Genomic DNA, 18,678 nt, shown 5'->3' with positions numbered 1-18,678 from the left:
GGAAATGCAACAGAGAGCATCTATATCAGAACAGACCAACTGGAAGATAAATTAAGTGAGTGACAGCTTAGGCACTTTGAAATAACTCAAACAGAGGAACAAAGAACAAAATAAAAAAGAGTGAAGAAAGCCCACATGATCAATGAGACCCTATCAAATGTACATATATTACAATAACTGGCATTCCAGAAGAAGAAGAGAGGGAGAAGCCAGAAAGTTTATTTAAAGAAGCAATAGCTGATGGGGCACCTGAGTGGCTCAGTCAGCTGAGTGTCTGCCTTTGCCTTGGGTCATGATCCCGCAGTCCCGGAATGAGCCCCATATCAGGCTCCCTGCTCTGCGGGGAGTCTGTTTCTCCCCTTCCCTCTGTCCCTTCCCATGATCATGCTCTCTCTCTCTCTCTCTCACTCACTTTCTCTCTCAAATAAATAAATAAATAAAATCTTAAAAAAATATATAAAGGAGCAATAGTTGAGAAATTCCCAAACCTGGGAGAGACTTGTGTATTCATATTCATGAAGCTAATAGATCAGCCTATTATCTCAAAGACACATTACAATGAAACTATCAAAAATCAAAGAGAATTCTAAACACAACCAGAGAAAAACGATTGTAACCTACAAAGGAACTCCCATCAGGCTATCAGTGGATTTCTTAGCAGAAACCCTGTAGGCTAGGAGAGAGTGGAATGACATATTCAAAGTGTTGAAAGAAAAAAAAAAAAGGCCAGCCAAGAATATTCTATACATCAAAGTTATACTTCAGATGTGAAGGAGAAATAAAGACTTGCCCAAACAAATAAAAGCTTAGGGAGTTCATCACCGCTAGATCTGCCTTGCAAGAAATGTGGAAACTTCCTCAAACAAAAAAAAATGTTAATTAGTGACATGAAAAGATATGAAAGTATACGCCACACTGGTAAAGATAAATACACAGATTTAGGAAGCTCTAATTCTGAAAAAGAATGGTGTTTTAATCACTTAACTAAAGTATAAAGGTTAAAGGAAAAGAGTATTAAAAATAGTTACTACAGTTTGTTATCAAACACACAATATAAAAGGAGCTCAACCGTGGGGTGCCTGGTGGCTCAGTTGGTTAAGTATCCCACTCTCGATTTCAGCTGGTCATGGTCTCAGGGTCATGAGATCAAGCCCTTGTTGGCCTCTGTGCTCAACAGGGAGTCTGCTTGAGATTCTCTCTCTCCCTCTGCCCCTCCCTGCCTCTCACGCACTCTCTCTCTTTCAAATCAATTGATCAATCGATCTTTTTTTTTTAATGAAATTGTGACATCAAAAATATAAAAGGGGGAAGTAAAAGTGATGATCAAAAATATAAAAGGGAGAATTAAAAGGTTTGAGCTTTTGTATGTGATCCAAGTTAAGTTGCTATCAGCTTAAAACAGACTATCTTATCTATAAGATATTTTGTGTAAGCCTCATGGAAACCACAAAGCAAAAACCTAGGGTAGATTCACAAAAGATAAAGAAAGGAGAAACAGAGTAAACCACTATGGAAAATCACAGAGGAAAAAGAAACAATGCAACTATAAAACAGCCAGAAAGCAACTAATACAATGGCATTAGTACATACCAATCTAGGTATCCCTTGCTGTTTGAAAACTCAAGTTCACATTATGTCACTTCACTTTTACAAAAGACCTACGTTAGCACCTATTTTTGTTAACCAAAAGCAATCCAAAGAGGATTTTCGCTTTTACGAAAAAAGGCAAAAAGTAAAAATAGCACTCTGTGTTTGTTTTACAGTGAGCTACGGTAGAGGCAGCATGTACCCCAAGAATGGCACTGCCAAGATCCTTCCCAGGAACTACACTCAGCATTTCAGCACCTAGAGTCATAGCTTGGACTATGCCTGTGAGCATCTGTGCTTTATTTCAACTGACTTTGCATATATTGGCAAGATGTGTCCTGAAGTATCAGAAAAGAGGTTAGTTTTTAAGTCTGGGGATGCTCAAAAAATTTTGCATATACATTAATGATAACTGCTTTGCTTTACACCATTTTGGCTTAAAATATTTCACTGGAACGCTCTACTTTCAGATAACAGGGGAAATCTGTGATTAGTCTAAATGTACATGTATTGAATTCACCAATCAAAAAGCACAGAGTGGCTGGATGGATTAAAAAAAAAACAATGACCCAACTACATAGTATCTACAAGAGATTCACTTCAGATTTAAGGACACATACAGGCTCAAAGTGAAGGGATAGAAAAAGATATTTCAAGCAAGTGTAAACCAAAAGAAGGCAGGAGTAGCTGTACTTAAGACAAAATAGACATTAAGCCAAAAATGGTAAAAAGAAACAAGAAAGGTCATGATATAATGGTAAATAGGTCAATTCATCAAGAAGATATAACAATCATAAATATATACGACAAATATATATGGTCTTGGCAATGATTCTTGGATATGACATCCAAAGTATAAATAAAAGCTAAAATCAACAAGTGGGACTACATAAAACTCAAAAGCTTCTGCACAGCATAAATCAACAAAATGAAAAGGCAACCTACAGAATGAGAGGAAGTATTTGCAAACTACATATTGGATAAGTGGTTAACATCCAAAATATATAAATAAAGAATTCATACAACTCAAATAAAAGGAAAACAATCTGATTTAAAAATGGGCAGAGGAACTCAACGGACATTTTTCCAAAGACAACATCTAAATGGCCAACAGGTACATGTTAAGATGCTTAACATCACTAATCATTAGGGAAATGCAAATCAAAACCACAGTGAAATATCACTTCACACCTATTAGAATGGCTATCATCAAAAAGGCAAGAGATAACAAATGTTGATGAGGTTATGGAGAAAAGGGAACCCTCGTGCACTGTTGGTGGGAATGTAAATTGGTACAACCACTATGGAAAACAGTACAAAGGTTCTTTAAAAATTTAAAAATAGAATTACCATATGATCCAGAAATTCCACTTCTGGGCATTTATCTGAAGAAAACAAAAACTAATTCAAAAAGATATGTCCCTCCCTTGTTCATTGCAGCATTATTTCCATAGCCAACATATGGGAAACAACCAAAGTACCCATCAACAGATGAATGGATAAAGATGCGGTGTACATACACATACACACAATGGAATATTAACAGCATATCATTCAGAGAAAGAAGGAAATCCTTCCATGATCAGAAAGTCTGTGATTCAAAATACTTAGGGTATGAAAATATATGCTTCTTTTCATACCTATGAATAATGTATAATGCTTACTTTATACCATATTCCCCTAACACCATTTATTATTTCACATATCTCTACTGGCAAATAGCCACAATAACCAACACAATGTTTACATTTTCCGTGTCTCTAGCAAGTGGAATGACAGCTAGCTTTCATTTGTTTCATTAATATTTCTTTTAGTGAAGGGTCTGCTGGTGACAATTTCACTCAGTTTTTGACTATATTTACTGCACCCCCATTCCTTTTTTTAAAAATAAAGACAAAAATATCTACTTAAGTTTTCTTGAAATACTGTCGACGTACAAGTTACATTAGTTTCAGGTATACAACATAGTGATTTGACATTACACCTTCATTCTTGAAGGATATTTTTGCTGGGTTTAGAATTGTAAATTTGCAGTTATTTTCTTTCATGAATTTAAAGGTGTCATTCTACCAGGTATTGGCTTAAGTATGCCTTCCTAAATGTTTCTGTTCAGAAATTAGCTCCAGTCTGATATTTGCTACTTTGAATATAACCTATTTCTCTCTGCTGTTTTAAGATGTTTTGTCTTTGGCTTTTATAACTTTTAATGTAATATGCCTCAGTGAAGTTCCATTGTATGTATATAGTTTGGAGTTTGTAGCATTTCATTAGTTTGCAGCTTGATGTCTTTTGACAGTTTTGGAAAATTCTCAGCCATTTCCTCTCAAATACTCCTTATCCTAAAATCTTTCTTTTTCTGGGACTGCAAATATAGACACTGTGAATCTTTTTATCCTATTCCTTAGGTCTTTTACCTGTACTTTCCATCCTGTTGTTTTTCACTGCTTCATTCAAGATGCTTTCTTCTAATCTTTCAGTTTTCTTTTTTCTGCTCTGCAGAGTTGGACCGTAAGCCTTCATTAAGTTCCTGATTTCAGTTAATGAACTTTTTAGTTCAATACCTTCTTTTAAATTTTTAAGAGTTTCTAATTATGACCTGAAATTATCAGTATCATCTTTTATTTTCATGAAAAAATTAAGCCGAGTAATGTTAAAATCTGCATCTCACAACTCCATTGTCTTGATCCTCTGTGAATCTGTTCCTACTGACTGTTGTTTCTCTTGTCCTCTTCTTTCTCATGGTTCTTCAACTTATCTTGTTTTGTCATATGCCTGGCTATTTTAAATGGATATCATATAGAAACAACTGTAAAGATAATTTGGGATAATTCTACCTTCTTCCAGAAAGGATTTATATCTGCTTTGGTAATTGGCTAGATGCACCAGCAATCCTGAATTATCTTAATTCAATCAGGAATCAAGATGATTCAAATCCAGGCTTTGTTCTGTAGAGGTGCCTATTTCTGGCTCATCCTTACTTTTAGGGAATAATCTGTTAAGATCTCAACCTAAAGCCTGCTGGTTTTATCAGAGTCTTCTTTCCTTGATTGGCCCTGAATTCTAGATTTTATCCCCATAGCTCCATGAGTCTCTCAAAAGCTCTGCCCAGATTCTTAGTCCTTCAGTGACCTCTTTAAGAATTGGCAGACAGATGCTACTACTAGAATCATCTCTAGGGAAAAACTGGCTCCAAATGTTGAGCTCACCATTTTTTCCTGGAACTGGGACCCATACTTCTCCACTGCCTGAATAACTATCCGATGCCTTCAAACATATGCCTTAATATTTTGACCAGCTTTTAAAAATCTGTTCTCAGAAGGAGGGTGAGTTCAAATAAGCTAGTACCACCATATTATCTTCATCCCATAAGTTTCAATAAGCGATTTTATATTTTCAACTTGATCTCCCTTTTTTACTGTGAATCACTGAGGCATTCTAAAGTACTTTTTTATAATAAAATAGCCACAACATTTTGTGAAGTCTATAAAATGGTTTCATATCCACTATATCACAACTACATTCTTAGATGATAGTTGACTTATTATCATCATTCTTATATACTAACAGAGGGGGAAATTGGGCTTAAGGGACCTCTTATCATACAGAGCATAAAAAAACATTAATCCCTATTTGATTTTACTGTATTTTATTATTTGTTTTCATGTTTATCTTCTGACACCTCCCTCGAGAAATACAAGCTCTTTGTGTATAGGAGCCTTGATTTTCTTTTCCTGCTCTATTCATATGGCTTAGAACAGTACCCAGCATGTGCTGGATGGTCAGCATTACTTTTTGAATTGATAAAAGTTAGAAAAAGAATGAATGGGGTGCCTGGGTGGCTCAGTTGGTTGAGCATCTGACCCTTGGTTTTGGTTCAGGTCACGATCTCATGGGTCGTAAGACTGGGCCCCACAATGCGCTCTGCGCTCAGCAGGGAGCCTACTTGAAGATTCTCTCCCTCTGCTCCTCCCCTCACTCATGTGAGCAAACACGTGCACTCTCTCTCTCTCAAATAAATAAATCTTAAAAAAAAAGATGAATGATACGAAGATGATCATTATGCTCTTTTGTGTTGCAATTCTGAGTAAAAAATATTTTACATTTATACAGTACTATGTAGTATAAAGTGATTTTTAAATTCTGTATGCCATTTCTTCCCCTTCCTTCCTTTCTTCCTTCCTTCCTTCCTTTCTTTCTTTCTTTCTTTCTTTCTTTCTTTCTTTCTTTCTTTCTTTCTTTCAAGATTTTATTTGTCAGAGAGAGAGAGAGACACAAGCAGGGGGAGTGGCAGGCAGATCAGGCAGAGGGAAAGCAGACTCCCTGCAGAGCAAGGAGCCTGATGCGGGACTCGATCCCAGAACCCTGGGATCATGACCCAAGTCAAAGGCAGCTGCTTAACTGACTGAGCCACCCAGGCGTCCCTGTATGCCATTTCTATTTGTCACAATTCTCGGCAGATTTTATCATCTTCCTCACTTTAGAGTCAGAGTGAAGTTAAGGGACTTATTCAGTCACAGAGCCAGTAAATGGTAGAGCTGGCACTCTGAATCTCATTCTCTTACTTCAGCTAGAATAAGCTAAGGCTATTTCCACTGGGTACAGTTGACTCCTTATATTGCAATGACTTCCCTTGGTTATTCACAGGATTGTACACCTGTGGGCATTCAATATGTATGTCAGGTATCTAATGTTTAATTTATAATGAAATATCTGATTGAAAAGAAAGCTGTAGACTTTAGTTGGGTATTGAAATTTGTGTGTGTAGAGCACAGACAATATTTAAATTAGTAAGGAAATACATGACAGTTGGTCACTGGAGGCCCAATAATGGTTAAATAGAGATCAGAGTACCTGCATTCCATATACATGAAAACCTCACTGAAAATAAATAAAATGTTATCTAAACCAGCTTCTAAGACCACACAGAGCACAGTTGAATGCATATGAAGCAAAAATAGTATTAGTGAGTTTTAGGAAAATGAGGCATCCTTTTCTTTGTTAAAAATCTAGTTATGGGGCACCTGGGTGGCTCAGTCAGTTAAGCAGCTGCATTCAGCTCGGGTCATGACTCAGGGTCCTGGGATCGAGCCCCACATCAGGCTTCCTGCTCAGTGAGAAGTCTGCTTCTCCTCCCTCTGACCCTTCTTCCTGCTTGTGCTCTCTCTCTGTCTCAAGTAAATAAATATAATAATAATAAAAAAAAAGTTGAACATGAATTAGCACACATTTACTGGAAACGTTAAAACTAAGGAATAAACAGCTGATGTTGTGTAATATGACAGACAACACTATACAAAAGAAAGATTAAAATTTTTAAAATCAAGATCTTGCAGACACAGAATCAAGGGGACTATAAAGGACAAATCACTGCTGAGGGAAATCGGACAGATGGCTAGGCTAAATAACTGGGTATTTGTTCTTGAGTGATTTTTGACTAAATAAATAAGGAATAAAGCAATGCATTCAAGCTAAGCAGATTAAATTTTAAAAATACAACAGCTTTCTAACATCAGAGCTAATGTGTTAAAAGACTGTACAGATATTTTACAAAATACTACACTACGAAAGATGTAGAATTATTAAATCTGATACATGGGAACACAAATTTCCTTAAAAAGGATATTTTAAATCTTGGAATGGAACTACCTAATAAAGTAAGACAAAGGGGGGGATGGTTTCAAATGTTTAAATCTAAGAAGGAAATAATACTGCATATTATAATGGGTAGCCAATTAAGGATGAAGGCTTTTATTTATTTATTTGTTTGTTTATTTTAAAGATTTTATTTATCTCTTTTAAAGAGAGGGACAGCATGAGTGGGAGGGGCAGAGAGAGAGAGAGAGAGAGAGAATGTCAAACAGACTCCACGCTGAGCATGGAGCCCAATGTGGTGCTCGATCCCAGGACCCTGAGATCATGACCTGAGCTGAAACCAAGAGTTGGACACTTGACTACCTCATATTGTGTTCATATTATCACTGTCCACCATTTCCATAAATAATTTAGACTGGGTTGCCTAACATTTTTGGAAAAAAAATATTTGAAGTAGAAAACTAACAGATGGGTAGGGCTATTTTGAATAAACACAAGGGGAAAAAGAATTCAAAAGCTGCTATACTTATGGCACAAATAAGAAATTCAGATTAGAGAGAAGTCAAAATACAACACAAGACTGTTATGCTTACAAATGGATTTAAAACACAATTAAAACCCTTAAATAAATACTATATTAAATATAAAAATAAAATACAGAAAACCTAAGCAGTTTTGCTAAAGCATGTAACAATAAAAAAAAAAACAAAACCCAACAAAACCCCAAAAGGATAAAAGTTGAAATGACTTCTAACTACATACAGTCAGAACATTTTCAAATACATACAAAGCAAAACAGAAGCTGAAGTCAAGCATTTATTATGTCAAAGAATAAGGAAGAAAACAGAACTGATAGATTTAATACTATTCATTTTTCCTAAAATGTAATCTAGAATTAGGGGAAAAGTACTTATTTTTAAAGAAGGAAACTATAAAACCTGAACTTTAAATATTCAGTTGACTTTTACTAAATAATGTAACCTTTATATAATTCAACTTAAATGGAAAGTTAGAGAATAAATGGTTCAAGAAAGAGGATCCATACCAATGTACTAGTGATATTCATAAGTGGAAACTCAACAGAGCTGTGTAAAGACCATGAAAAGCACTCTGGGCTCCCATTGTGTCAAGGGTAGAAGGCAAAGTAGTTACTCCAGACAAGTTCTGGTGAGTAGTCTGACTTTATCTTGGCTATGATACTTGCAAACATAATTATGATACCTATTTAAGAATACTCAAAGGAAAGGACTGCATAATAGTCAGAGTGTATTTGCAAGGCACAGATCTTGCTATGCTAATGCAATAGCTTTTTTGAGATAACAGAGAATGGATAAAAGGAGCTGGACAGATAACATTTATCTACATTTTAACAATGCTTTCAACCCTGTGCTGAATATCAGCATGCTGAGAAATTAAGAGATGAACCGTATAAATGATGTGATAGAATGAATTACTAGGGGCTTATAGATTGGAAATACAGGATTATTACTCTTTCCGATGCAGAAATATATACACATACACATACAGATGTATCTCAGGTTTCAGTTTGTAGCTAGACTAATTATATGAAATAAAATAAATGCAGCTTATACATTAATCATTTTCAGTTAATTTGATAGCACTCAAGTATTTAGACAACATATAAGAAAAAAATTTTGGAAGCAAACAACAGGAATGAAATCAGTGTCATATACGTTCTTTTCCTAGTAGAATTTTTCTTCAACATTTATGGTAATAATACTCCTATGACTTTTGGATACACACAAAATTCAGTGAGCTTAGGTAAAGACTTGATAAATCCACTAGCAAATATTGATAGTATTTTGAAATTCCTTGTTTTCTTTTTGAATTGCTGTAATTCTTTAGTGAAATAGCCTAATGGATGAGGTCTTATCTTAGAAAAGAGACATAACAAAGTTCGGTTACACTTTCAGTGAGGTTATTTAAAATCAACTGTAAACTTAAGATAACTAATTTAAGCGTGGATTTAAGAGAGCGAAGGGGAAACTGGTCATTCATTCATTCATTCATTCATTCATTCCATAATTATGAAACTGAGTATTTATTATGTGCTAAGCATCCTGGATACTAAATCCTTCACAGTCCTAGAGTTTATACTCTTGTCAGGATGACAGACTTATAAAGATGCTAATTACAACAGCTATAATTAGAGGGATGTGCTTTTCAAACACTTCTCAGGTACTGAAATGAAAAAGGTTACTGTATATCACAGACTAAGTGCAAGGTCAGTTTGACTTCCTGAATGTTTAAAGGAAAGAAATACTTTCAAAAGAATTGCAATATAATGTTAAAGTTACTTAAGAAATTTTTAGTATCTTTTAAAATGTTTAGAAGTGATTTAATGGAAAAAAAAGAGATTATTATAAATATCAATTATCACTATGTAAATGAGGGGTTCCACAGTATTTAAAAAGTTTGTCTTATTAGGACAATCATTCATATTATATATTTTTCACAATAATAAAGCACCTAGCAATTTCAAGATCTGTGGTTACCCCATCAGTGTCATCCTTTTTCAACTGCTCATGACTCCAATTAAGATTTGAATTAATAGGATTAGACTAATAACTATTACAACATACATTCACTCTGTTGGTTGTAATTTACAGTACCACAGTGTTTTATAAGGGCTATTACGTTATTAATTAGTTACATTGATCAGAATACCACATAACATTGCAGTACTAAAATATTATAATTTGCTTAGGCTACTTTGCATCTAGTACTGTATCTATTTTTCTGTGAGTGACCGTAAACATCACCGAAATCAGATAGATTGTTTCCACTAACAATGCCAAAATGCGCACGTCAGAAGGCCGAAGGAAGAGAATTCTACTGAGAATTCTTGCCATGGGAGTTCACTTGTTTCCTACTATGCATAAAATTAGTTGATCTAGGACAAAAGCATAAAGTCAGGACTTATGGGGGTCAAACTGGGTAAGAACACTATCCATTTTATGTATAAATTAGTCCAAATTTAGTTTGAATCTACTTATTTGTAAGGTTCTGCCACCTAAATCTAGTTTTTGTTGTTGTTGGTTACTTGTTTGGGACCCTGGCCCCAACTGAATACTGCTTTTAAGCATTCCAAGCTATCACACACAAACGTTTTAGATTTGACAGGATCTCAGCCTCCACTGTAAGTTGAGTGCAATAATTTTTTTTCCTTGTTGTCACAGTAAATGATATGTACTAAGATAAAAATTACAGTTTTCAGATTTAGACAATAGCACTCAAAGCCAATATTTTTGGAACACATTATCAGGCTTCAGTTTCTTGAAAGCTCACAGAGGAAATAGTTACCCTGCTAATTAGCCAGTAAAGTGACATGATTGTCAGTCCAAGTGGATCATCAACTTAACTCACTGAGAAAGATTTGCCTGGATCTTGCTTTAAGCACTGTATTTACAACAGTATATCTAAGGCCTCTGTGAATGAAAAATGTAAAATATTCACTCACATAAATCATAACAAACTAAAGGAGAAATAAAAATTTGTTAGAGGAGATAGAAATGTATTAGGCTTCTTTGTGTAATATTTTTGGGTGGTGGCTTCAATGTTATTACCAGAAAATATTTAATCTATAAAAATTCTGACATGAATTTCTTAATTTGAATTACGATAATTTCCGACATTTCATATTTTATTGTTCCCTTTTAACAGCTTTTTAAAGTGTTGTTGACAAGGGTACTTTTCTTCATTACTGCTAAAATATTTCAAAATGTACACATAAATTCAATCCATTTCTATGACTGATTTTGATAATCTGTTAACTTTATAGTTAAAAGTCAGAAGGAAACAAACCAGCACCAGCTCTACTTCATAATTTTACATCTTCCCAGTTTCCTCAAAATATATACTAGGATGCTTATAAACTAATCTTATGCTAGCAAACAGTAATTAATATCCAAGACACTGAATATAGTGTGATATTATGTCAGAGTTGAGGTTCATGAAGTAGCATGAGGTATCCCCCAAGGCATTTGATTAGAATCTATGGTTTACCCAGGAATGAAGACGATCATGCCAGTGATTCCCCAATAGAATGACTACTTTGAAACAAAATGAACACAGGTCTTTACCTTCCTCCTTTCTTCTCTTTGCTTCTTCTTCATTTCTTTCTTTTGCTTTCAACGCTTCATCAGCTTTTGCTGAAACAAAAACAATGGAATTTCTGTACTTATTTTATGTCTGTATCATAAAACATTGTAAATATTGGGGAAAGGGAAAAGAAGTTCATTGCATAGTTTTTGTGACATAGAAGAAAAAAACAGAATGGCTGAAAAAGAAAATACCTTTTACATTTATTCAGAATATTTAAAATGTCTATTTAGAATCTTTGAGGCTTAGTTCAAGATAATCTCTGTACAAAAAAGAAAATGAATTCAAGCAATATAAAGTTTATATGATGGTATATGAATTGGGAATAACTGATGGTCATTAAAAGTCATCTGATTTTGTCAGTGCAATGCATCTATTTTAAACTTTGGGCGAAAGTTCTTAAGCTACAATTCACATTTTAAATGTAAGAAGCTTGTAATATCTTTGGAACAGTATAAATTAGGTAGCATATTTTTTTTTCATTGCATATCATAGTAGCAGTTCTTTATTCATGTTATGACAGCATTTGGTAAAAAGAATCTTTTTCCCTCTAGAAACCTCTTCCCTTATTACTTAATTATCTACTAGTTGCTCAACTGCAGGGGTTTTCAAACACTTTACTACAGATGTTAAAGAAGATTAAAAATATACAGCCCAGTAACAAGGGACTATCAATATACTCTGTAAATTAATTAAATTTCTGTTCTAGCACATCATTTATTCCAAAGCATTAATGTCTCAAAGGAGCGATTCTCCTTTATTGCCAGCTCACTGCCTGATGAGTGAACTAAGTGAAAATAAGTCTCTAATAGCATTATAGTTGATGAAATATTAAGTTAAAAAAGTATTGCCTCGTCAAAAGAAAAAGAACCAAACTGTGCCAGCATTAAACTTTGGATGAGCCTTTATTATAATGATAACAGCAATGTAAACCGTGATTCAAAAAATAAACATGCTCTCCAGTTTTTTTGCTGCATATATTTTTCCTATGCAAAATCAACATATTCTTTAGAAGTATAAAACCTGGCTTAAAAGGGGAATTAAAAAAATACACACGACATACATAACTATTTTTCTTCAAAGTTTTATTTTTCTTCACCATCAATATTGACACTTTCTTAAAATATAAAACTTATATAATAGTACTGTGAAGTGCTATATCCAATTACATAGACATCTGTTTCCATTTACAAGCTTTAATACACACTTAGACTGCATTTAAAGTCATGAAATATTAAAACTTTTATGCCACTCTGTATCATTGCAAGAATCTATTAAATTAGATAATAAAAACAAACCACCAGTAACTCTAAAGACTTTTACTTCATTTACACTTTATTCTCCCTGGTAGAAGGACAAGGATAATAGAAATTCCATTTAAATTCAATTTTGGTTATATGTGTAATTGTAGATATACCCCTTGAGTCATGTAAAATGCTCAGCTTATGTTTCTTTCAAATTATCCCGCTCAGATTCACATTCTACTCCTTACAACCATCTTCAATATGTATTAGCCGAGCTCATTAGACTGAAATTTAATAATGCAAACATCAGGTGGATTTCAAGAACCTCCATTAACAACGTAAGATGGATTGCTTATATATAGCTCTTGGGCCAACTGGGCACAATTTAAATTCAATAAACTACCCTGCCTAAATCTGATTTATCTATTTCACTATGCCAGTTTGTCCTTTCTTACTGATTTGTTGCTTTACATGGACAATTCATTGGAATATTGTTTTATATGTTTTTTTTTAAACTGCAAATGGCTCTTGTGCTGTGGTTAAATATTTTATGTAATGGAGCTTCATGCTGTCAATCAAGATTTCTGTGTGTGTGTGTGTGTGTGTGTGTGTGTAAATAAAAAACACCTCTTTGAATTATGTCAAAATAGCACAGATAATAATTTAAAAAGCACACATTTGAAAATTTTATCAATAATCAACATGCTCTGTACAAAGAATCTGAATAAATTCAAAGAAAATTCATTTATTCAAACTGAGTCATTAGGATAAATCCCACATCAATTATTAAAGGAATTTGGAAGAAACTTTTTTTTCTTTCCAAACGCTTTCTGGTATTATTTAAATGTGAACAGGGAAACATGTATAGTCATTCATACATGATTTAGTTTATCCTAAATTTTTTTATATTCTCTAAAAGATGGCAATCCCACTTTACAGATGGGAATACTGAATCTCATTAGATATACCACATAATTTGATATCAAAGAACACTAATGGTAAGTGGTAAGATGTATTCTTATGATTTATGATCATTCCCTTTGGACTTTACAGAAGGATCTATTATAAAGCACACCATTTACCAAAAATACTTACATCTTCCACTAACCTTATATACAACTTCCAATCCCTTGGCTCTTCCAAATTCCCCCAGACTTGACAGTCCTCTCCAGGCTCTGCTTCCTTTCTTACCCAAACTGAACCCCAAGACAACCATTTCAGTTCCACACATATTAACATCCTCATTACCCTGATTCCTTTGTTGTTTTGCCAAACTGCTATCAACACATCTAATCATTTTTTTTTCTATTTTTGTTTCAGAGCCTTCCTACAAAACAGTATCTAAATGTTATCAGCTCTACGAAAATACCAATGATTTAGAAGTTAACATGGATCCTTCCATGTTGCTCATCTTTCATCAACATCCAGAGTTGGTTTCCATTCTCATTCTGACAATTTACTATTCTTTCTCCACAACAAGTGCCAAGAACCTCACATCAGCTTCCCTGATTCTTATATTTTTTCAGCCTCACTTCCATTTACCTCCAAATTTTATGTTCATCAATCCTTACTTTTTCCTTGTTTCAGAAAGCAAATCCATTTACTTGTGCTTTAGAACCTAAACCTTTCCAAATCCTTTAGGGTTTTTTCTGTTTCTTAAGATTCAAACTCACTCACTCTTTATTCTCAGACTATAAATACATTCAAAGTCTGACAAATCCTGTACAATATTTACTCTTCTAATCAAGTTACTGCTTTCTCTTGTTCCTGTTAGATTTTGCCCCCACAGCTTTTGCAAAATGGCTCCCAAAAATTCTATAACAGCCAAATCTACTGGTTATCTCAGTTTTATCCTTATACTCTCCCCTTTTTAAAAAACTGCTAACCTGGGGCGCCTGGGTGGCTCAGTCGGTTAAGTGTCTGCCTTCAGCTCAGGTTATGATCTCAGGGTCCTGGCATTGAGTCCCTATCAGGTTTCCTGCTCAGCTGGGAGTCTGCTTCTCCCTCTACCCCTTCCCCTGCTCGTGCTCCCCCACCTCAAATAAACAATAAAATCTTAAAAAAAAAAAAACCCAAACCGCTAATCAAGCACATCTTTGTCAAAAATCTTTGTCAACCTTTTTTGGCCGTGGTCTCTTTTACCCACTTTTTACTTCTTGGAGTTCTGTTCTTAGGCAGTCTATAGAAGGTCTAAAATGAAACCCATATGTCTATCATACATAGCTCCATTTCTGGCCCATCTCCTGATTATCAGAACTCTTTTTCCAATTACTTCCACATAGAAACCTCCACATAGATATTTCAAAATCATGTCCGTGACTGAACTCATGACCTTGCCCTCAAACCTGGTCCTCTTCCCTTGGTATTTCCTATTTTCTCTCAGGCTGGAAATCTTTGTGACACTCCTCTCCAAATCTTATCCTTATGCTCAGAATTCATCCAGTCCTTTCCATTTTCATTGCCAATAATCACTTTCGGGGCCTTATGTCTTTTCACTTTGAATAAGAAGGGAGTTCCTATTTGATCTCTGTACTTTTAATCCTGTTCCCTTCAATGAAGCCTCTCTATTGCCACCACAGCAAGGAATATGTTCCTTGTTTTGTATCCCTAGCAATAAGCACAGTATCTAGAACACAGAGATGTTCAATAACTGTTCAGTGAATGAATGTACCATTCTAAAACACATAATCTGATCATGTCACCCCTGCTCAAACTACCTCTGAAGGCGCCCTGTTGCATATACACAAATCCCATTTCCTTACACCATCTCGAGCCTTTCACTCTGATCTCAATGTAACTTTCTAGCCTCATCATTCACCACTCCTCCTTCACTGCCTCAGGGATGCACGGCTTTGCAGGGCCACACCGCCTTCTGTTTGTATTGTCAGGCTTTTGTTCTTGCTGGTGTGCCCACCTCACTTTCTTGCTGAGAAAACCTTATCAGAAAGTTTTAGAAACGTCACTCTCTTCTATGAAAACTTCTCTGATCAATACCCCTTGTTTCCACGTGGATCCGATTGCTTCCTCCTTTCTTCTTAAGCATTTGAATACCTTCCTTATGGAAGGTCCACTACTTTGCTCCTTCATTAGAGGAAATAGCCAACTCCTTGAGAGGATGGCACATAGTAGGTGTGACAGAAATTGTTGGCATTCTCTTCTTCGGAAGTCTTTAGACAGCCTACATTTTCTTTCTTTCTTTTTTTTTTTTTTAAGATTTTATTCATTTATTTAACAGAGATAGCCAGCGAGAGAGGGAACACAAGCAGGGGGAGTGGGAGAGGAAGAAGCAGGCTCATAGTGAAGGAGCCCGATGTGGGGCTCGATCCCATAACGCCGGGACCACGCCCTGAGCCGAAGGCAGGCGCTTAACCGCTGTGCCACCCAGGCGCCCCCAGCCTACATTTTCTAGTCTCCCTTGAAGTTCAGTGTTGCTATTCATTTACCCGAGTTCAAGCCAAGGAAAGTGAGCATAAGTAATGTGTATCATGCTTCCATGCCCAGCCTATAAAAAGCTCCCACACAATCCTCATTCTCTTTCTCTACCCAAATGCCGGGACAGAGGACCCACAGAGCATGAACCCCAAGATAAAAGAATCTGGGTCACTGAATTTCTGTAGAAAGTAGTGCTTTCCTGACAACTTGCATTACACTGTGATATGAGCAAAAAACAAGTTTATATTGCCTTAAAGGAGCTGAAATTTTGGAATTGTTTATTACAGCAGTTTGTGCACCTTGCCTAATACATGAAATGTTTGATGAATGTTTCCTAAACAGATAATTAAAAGGATTTTGAAAGTCAACACAAATATTATGCCGTTCCTTCTAAAGTGAAGTCTCCTTTCAGAAAAGAAAATCCTCTACGCTGTTCATTTGAATGATGAAGATCAGAAAAGCAGCTGCAGAGGTGGTGTGGGGCTAAACAGAGAAACTATTCAGTACGTGTAGTTAAGAAGATATTAGCAGAATTTATTCTCATCTTTACTAATTCCACTAAAAAAATCCATAGGGATATAGTTTTTTAGATCATTGTAGATGTTTGCTTAAGTTAGATTTTAAATGATCTGGGGAGGTAGTTTATATACCCTATGAGAGGAAATCAATCAGTTGAATCAAGAATTGAAAAAGACTGACAGGGTATCACTTGTCCCCTACTTTCAGAAAGGACTATATTAACATTCCCAGAGAAAATCTTTCTGGAAGGGTTTAACAACCCTCATTTGGAAGTTCTTCCCTATATGTAGCCCAATCTCTGACATTGCACCATCACGAGTAGACCAGAAATGTCAAGGAATTCTTAAAAACAGAAAGCAGATGGCACCAGATCTACGGAAAAATGATTAGAAGAAATCACAGCCCAATCATATTCAGAAGCCTACAGAAACATGGAAGAAGTTCCACGGATGCTTTAATTTTAAAGTCAATGGAGACCAAACATAGGTGGTAGGACTGAGGCAACTGTCAAATGGGGAATTATGATTAAAGCAGCTGAACAACGGCAATGCCCCCTCAATGTGATAAGTAGGGGTACAGGTAGTGTTTGACCACAGGTTAAAGCAATGAGTGTGGGAGGTGCCAGGCCCAGTGAGGCAAGAGCTGGTTAATGACTAACCCCTATAAAAGGGATGATAAGTTACTAATATGTCATTACCAGCAAGACATCTTACCCCCGACACAATCAATGGACACTGGGTATAAGGAGCTGAAATGGCAGGATTACAGGTACTGTCAAATATAAAGATGAACGGCCAACCTAGAATTACCAGACATTCGAGGAAAATCAATCCCTTGAGAGATAAAACAAGCAAAAAACAATACAACGATAACACTCTAAAAAAAACTACACAAAGGAATGAGAGTTAATAAAGCAAAAAAAATTTTTTTGGAATCAGTGTACGTAATAACCTTAAAGCGATCTGAGAAGATATTGATTGCATCTTGGAAAATTAAATTTTGATCATCAAATTAGAACTCCATACATAAACTGAAGCACAGAATGGATATAGCTGAAGACTAAATGAGTGTGTTAGAGGAGACCTTACCAAGGAATTTTCCCTGAGCGTAGTAGAAAAGAACAAAGAGATACACACATAAGAGAGAAGTTAGGAGATGACATCATCATCATCATCAAGGTTAACATTTTTTGAAGGTTTACTATGAGCCTTTGTGTTTATATATGTGTGTGTATTTCACTTAATTCTCAAATTGGCTCTATCCTCATTTTACAGATCAGGAAACTGAAGCACAGAGAAGTAAAATAACTTTTTCAAGGTCATAGAATTAAAAGCATAGAAGAAAGAGACCCATATATTCCAACATCTATCTAAGAAGATATTGTGAAATACTATAAAGCTGTTAAAAGAATGAGATCTTTCTTAATATCTAAGACAGATATTACGTAAAAAAGGCAGGCCGTAAAACAATATATAGCATGATTCCATTTACTAAATAAAATAAAATACATGAAAATGTAAGTAAATGCACAAAAGGAGACAGGAACTATGAAACATGAAAAACTCCTAATTTATTTGTCTAAGCTCAAATGTGGCAGAGCAGAGTTTCTATCCAAATCCAACAGGTTCTTTACATTATTATATTATCTTTATTTAAAAAATACATATGTACTCTATTATTCCTTCTATAAAGAAAATTAGTCTCTTAAGATACTAACGTTTTGTGATTTTTGTGATACTCTACCATAAATTTTGGAGCCCAGAGAGAAATGTTTCAATAAGTTGTAAATAAGACATCTAGCAAAATGTGTATTTCTGCTTATTTTAGTTTTTTATAATTCTTTGTGCTTTTCACAGTAACACTAAGAAAAGGACCAAGACACGAGGGCATTTTGTAGGTACTGGTGTGTCAAAATATTTAAGCAATGGCTGTAAAACAGGATAATCTGTACTCAGGACACTATTATTATATCCAGGATTGCCTATCCCATCCTTCACATGTGTATGGACTTTATTGGATTAGCCATCAAAACACATTTAAGAAAATTTTCTGGTATTCTTTCCTACTACATTTATCATGAATGGCACATGTCTATTCAGTTTAAATGTTGTTATACGCTTTTTTAAAAAGTATGAAGGAAAGAGATAGAATATAAACGATAAGGTTTCATTTCCCAAAGAAT

The 18,678-nt window shown here is 35.1% G+C and overlaps 1 protein-coding gene across 1 annotated transcript in view; it reads right to left on the bottom strand.

The window, feature by feature from the left end:
- RSRC1 (arginine and serine rich coiled-coil 1) overlaps nucleotides 1–18,678 on the bottom strand; it is a 409,375-nt gene that overhangs the window by 62,400 nt on the left and 328,297 nt on the right. Inside the window, exon 8 of the mRNA XM_087870329.1 lies at nucleotides 11,283–11,351. Within this exon, the coding sequence (XP_087726455.1) occupies nucleotides 11,283–11,351 (69 nt within the window). The remainder of the gene's footprint in view (nucleotides 1–11,282; nucleotides 11,352–18,678) is intronic.

The sequence above is a fragment of the Ursus americanus genome, chromosome 20 (genome assembly GCF_024610735.1).
Source record: "Ursus americanus isolate L20-20 chromosome 20, mUrsAme1.1.p, whole genome shotgun sequence".
NCBI lineage: Eukaryota > Metazoa > Chordata > Mammalia > Carnivora > Ursidae > Ursus > Ursus americanus.
This window is presented reverse-complemented; position numbering and strand designations above follow the sequence as displayed.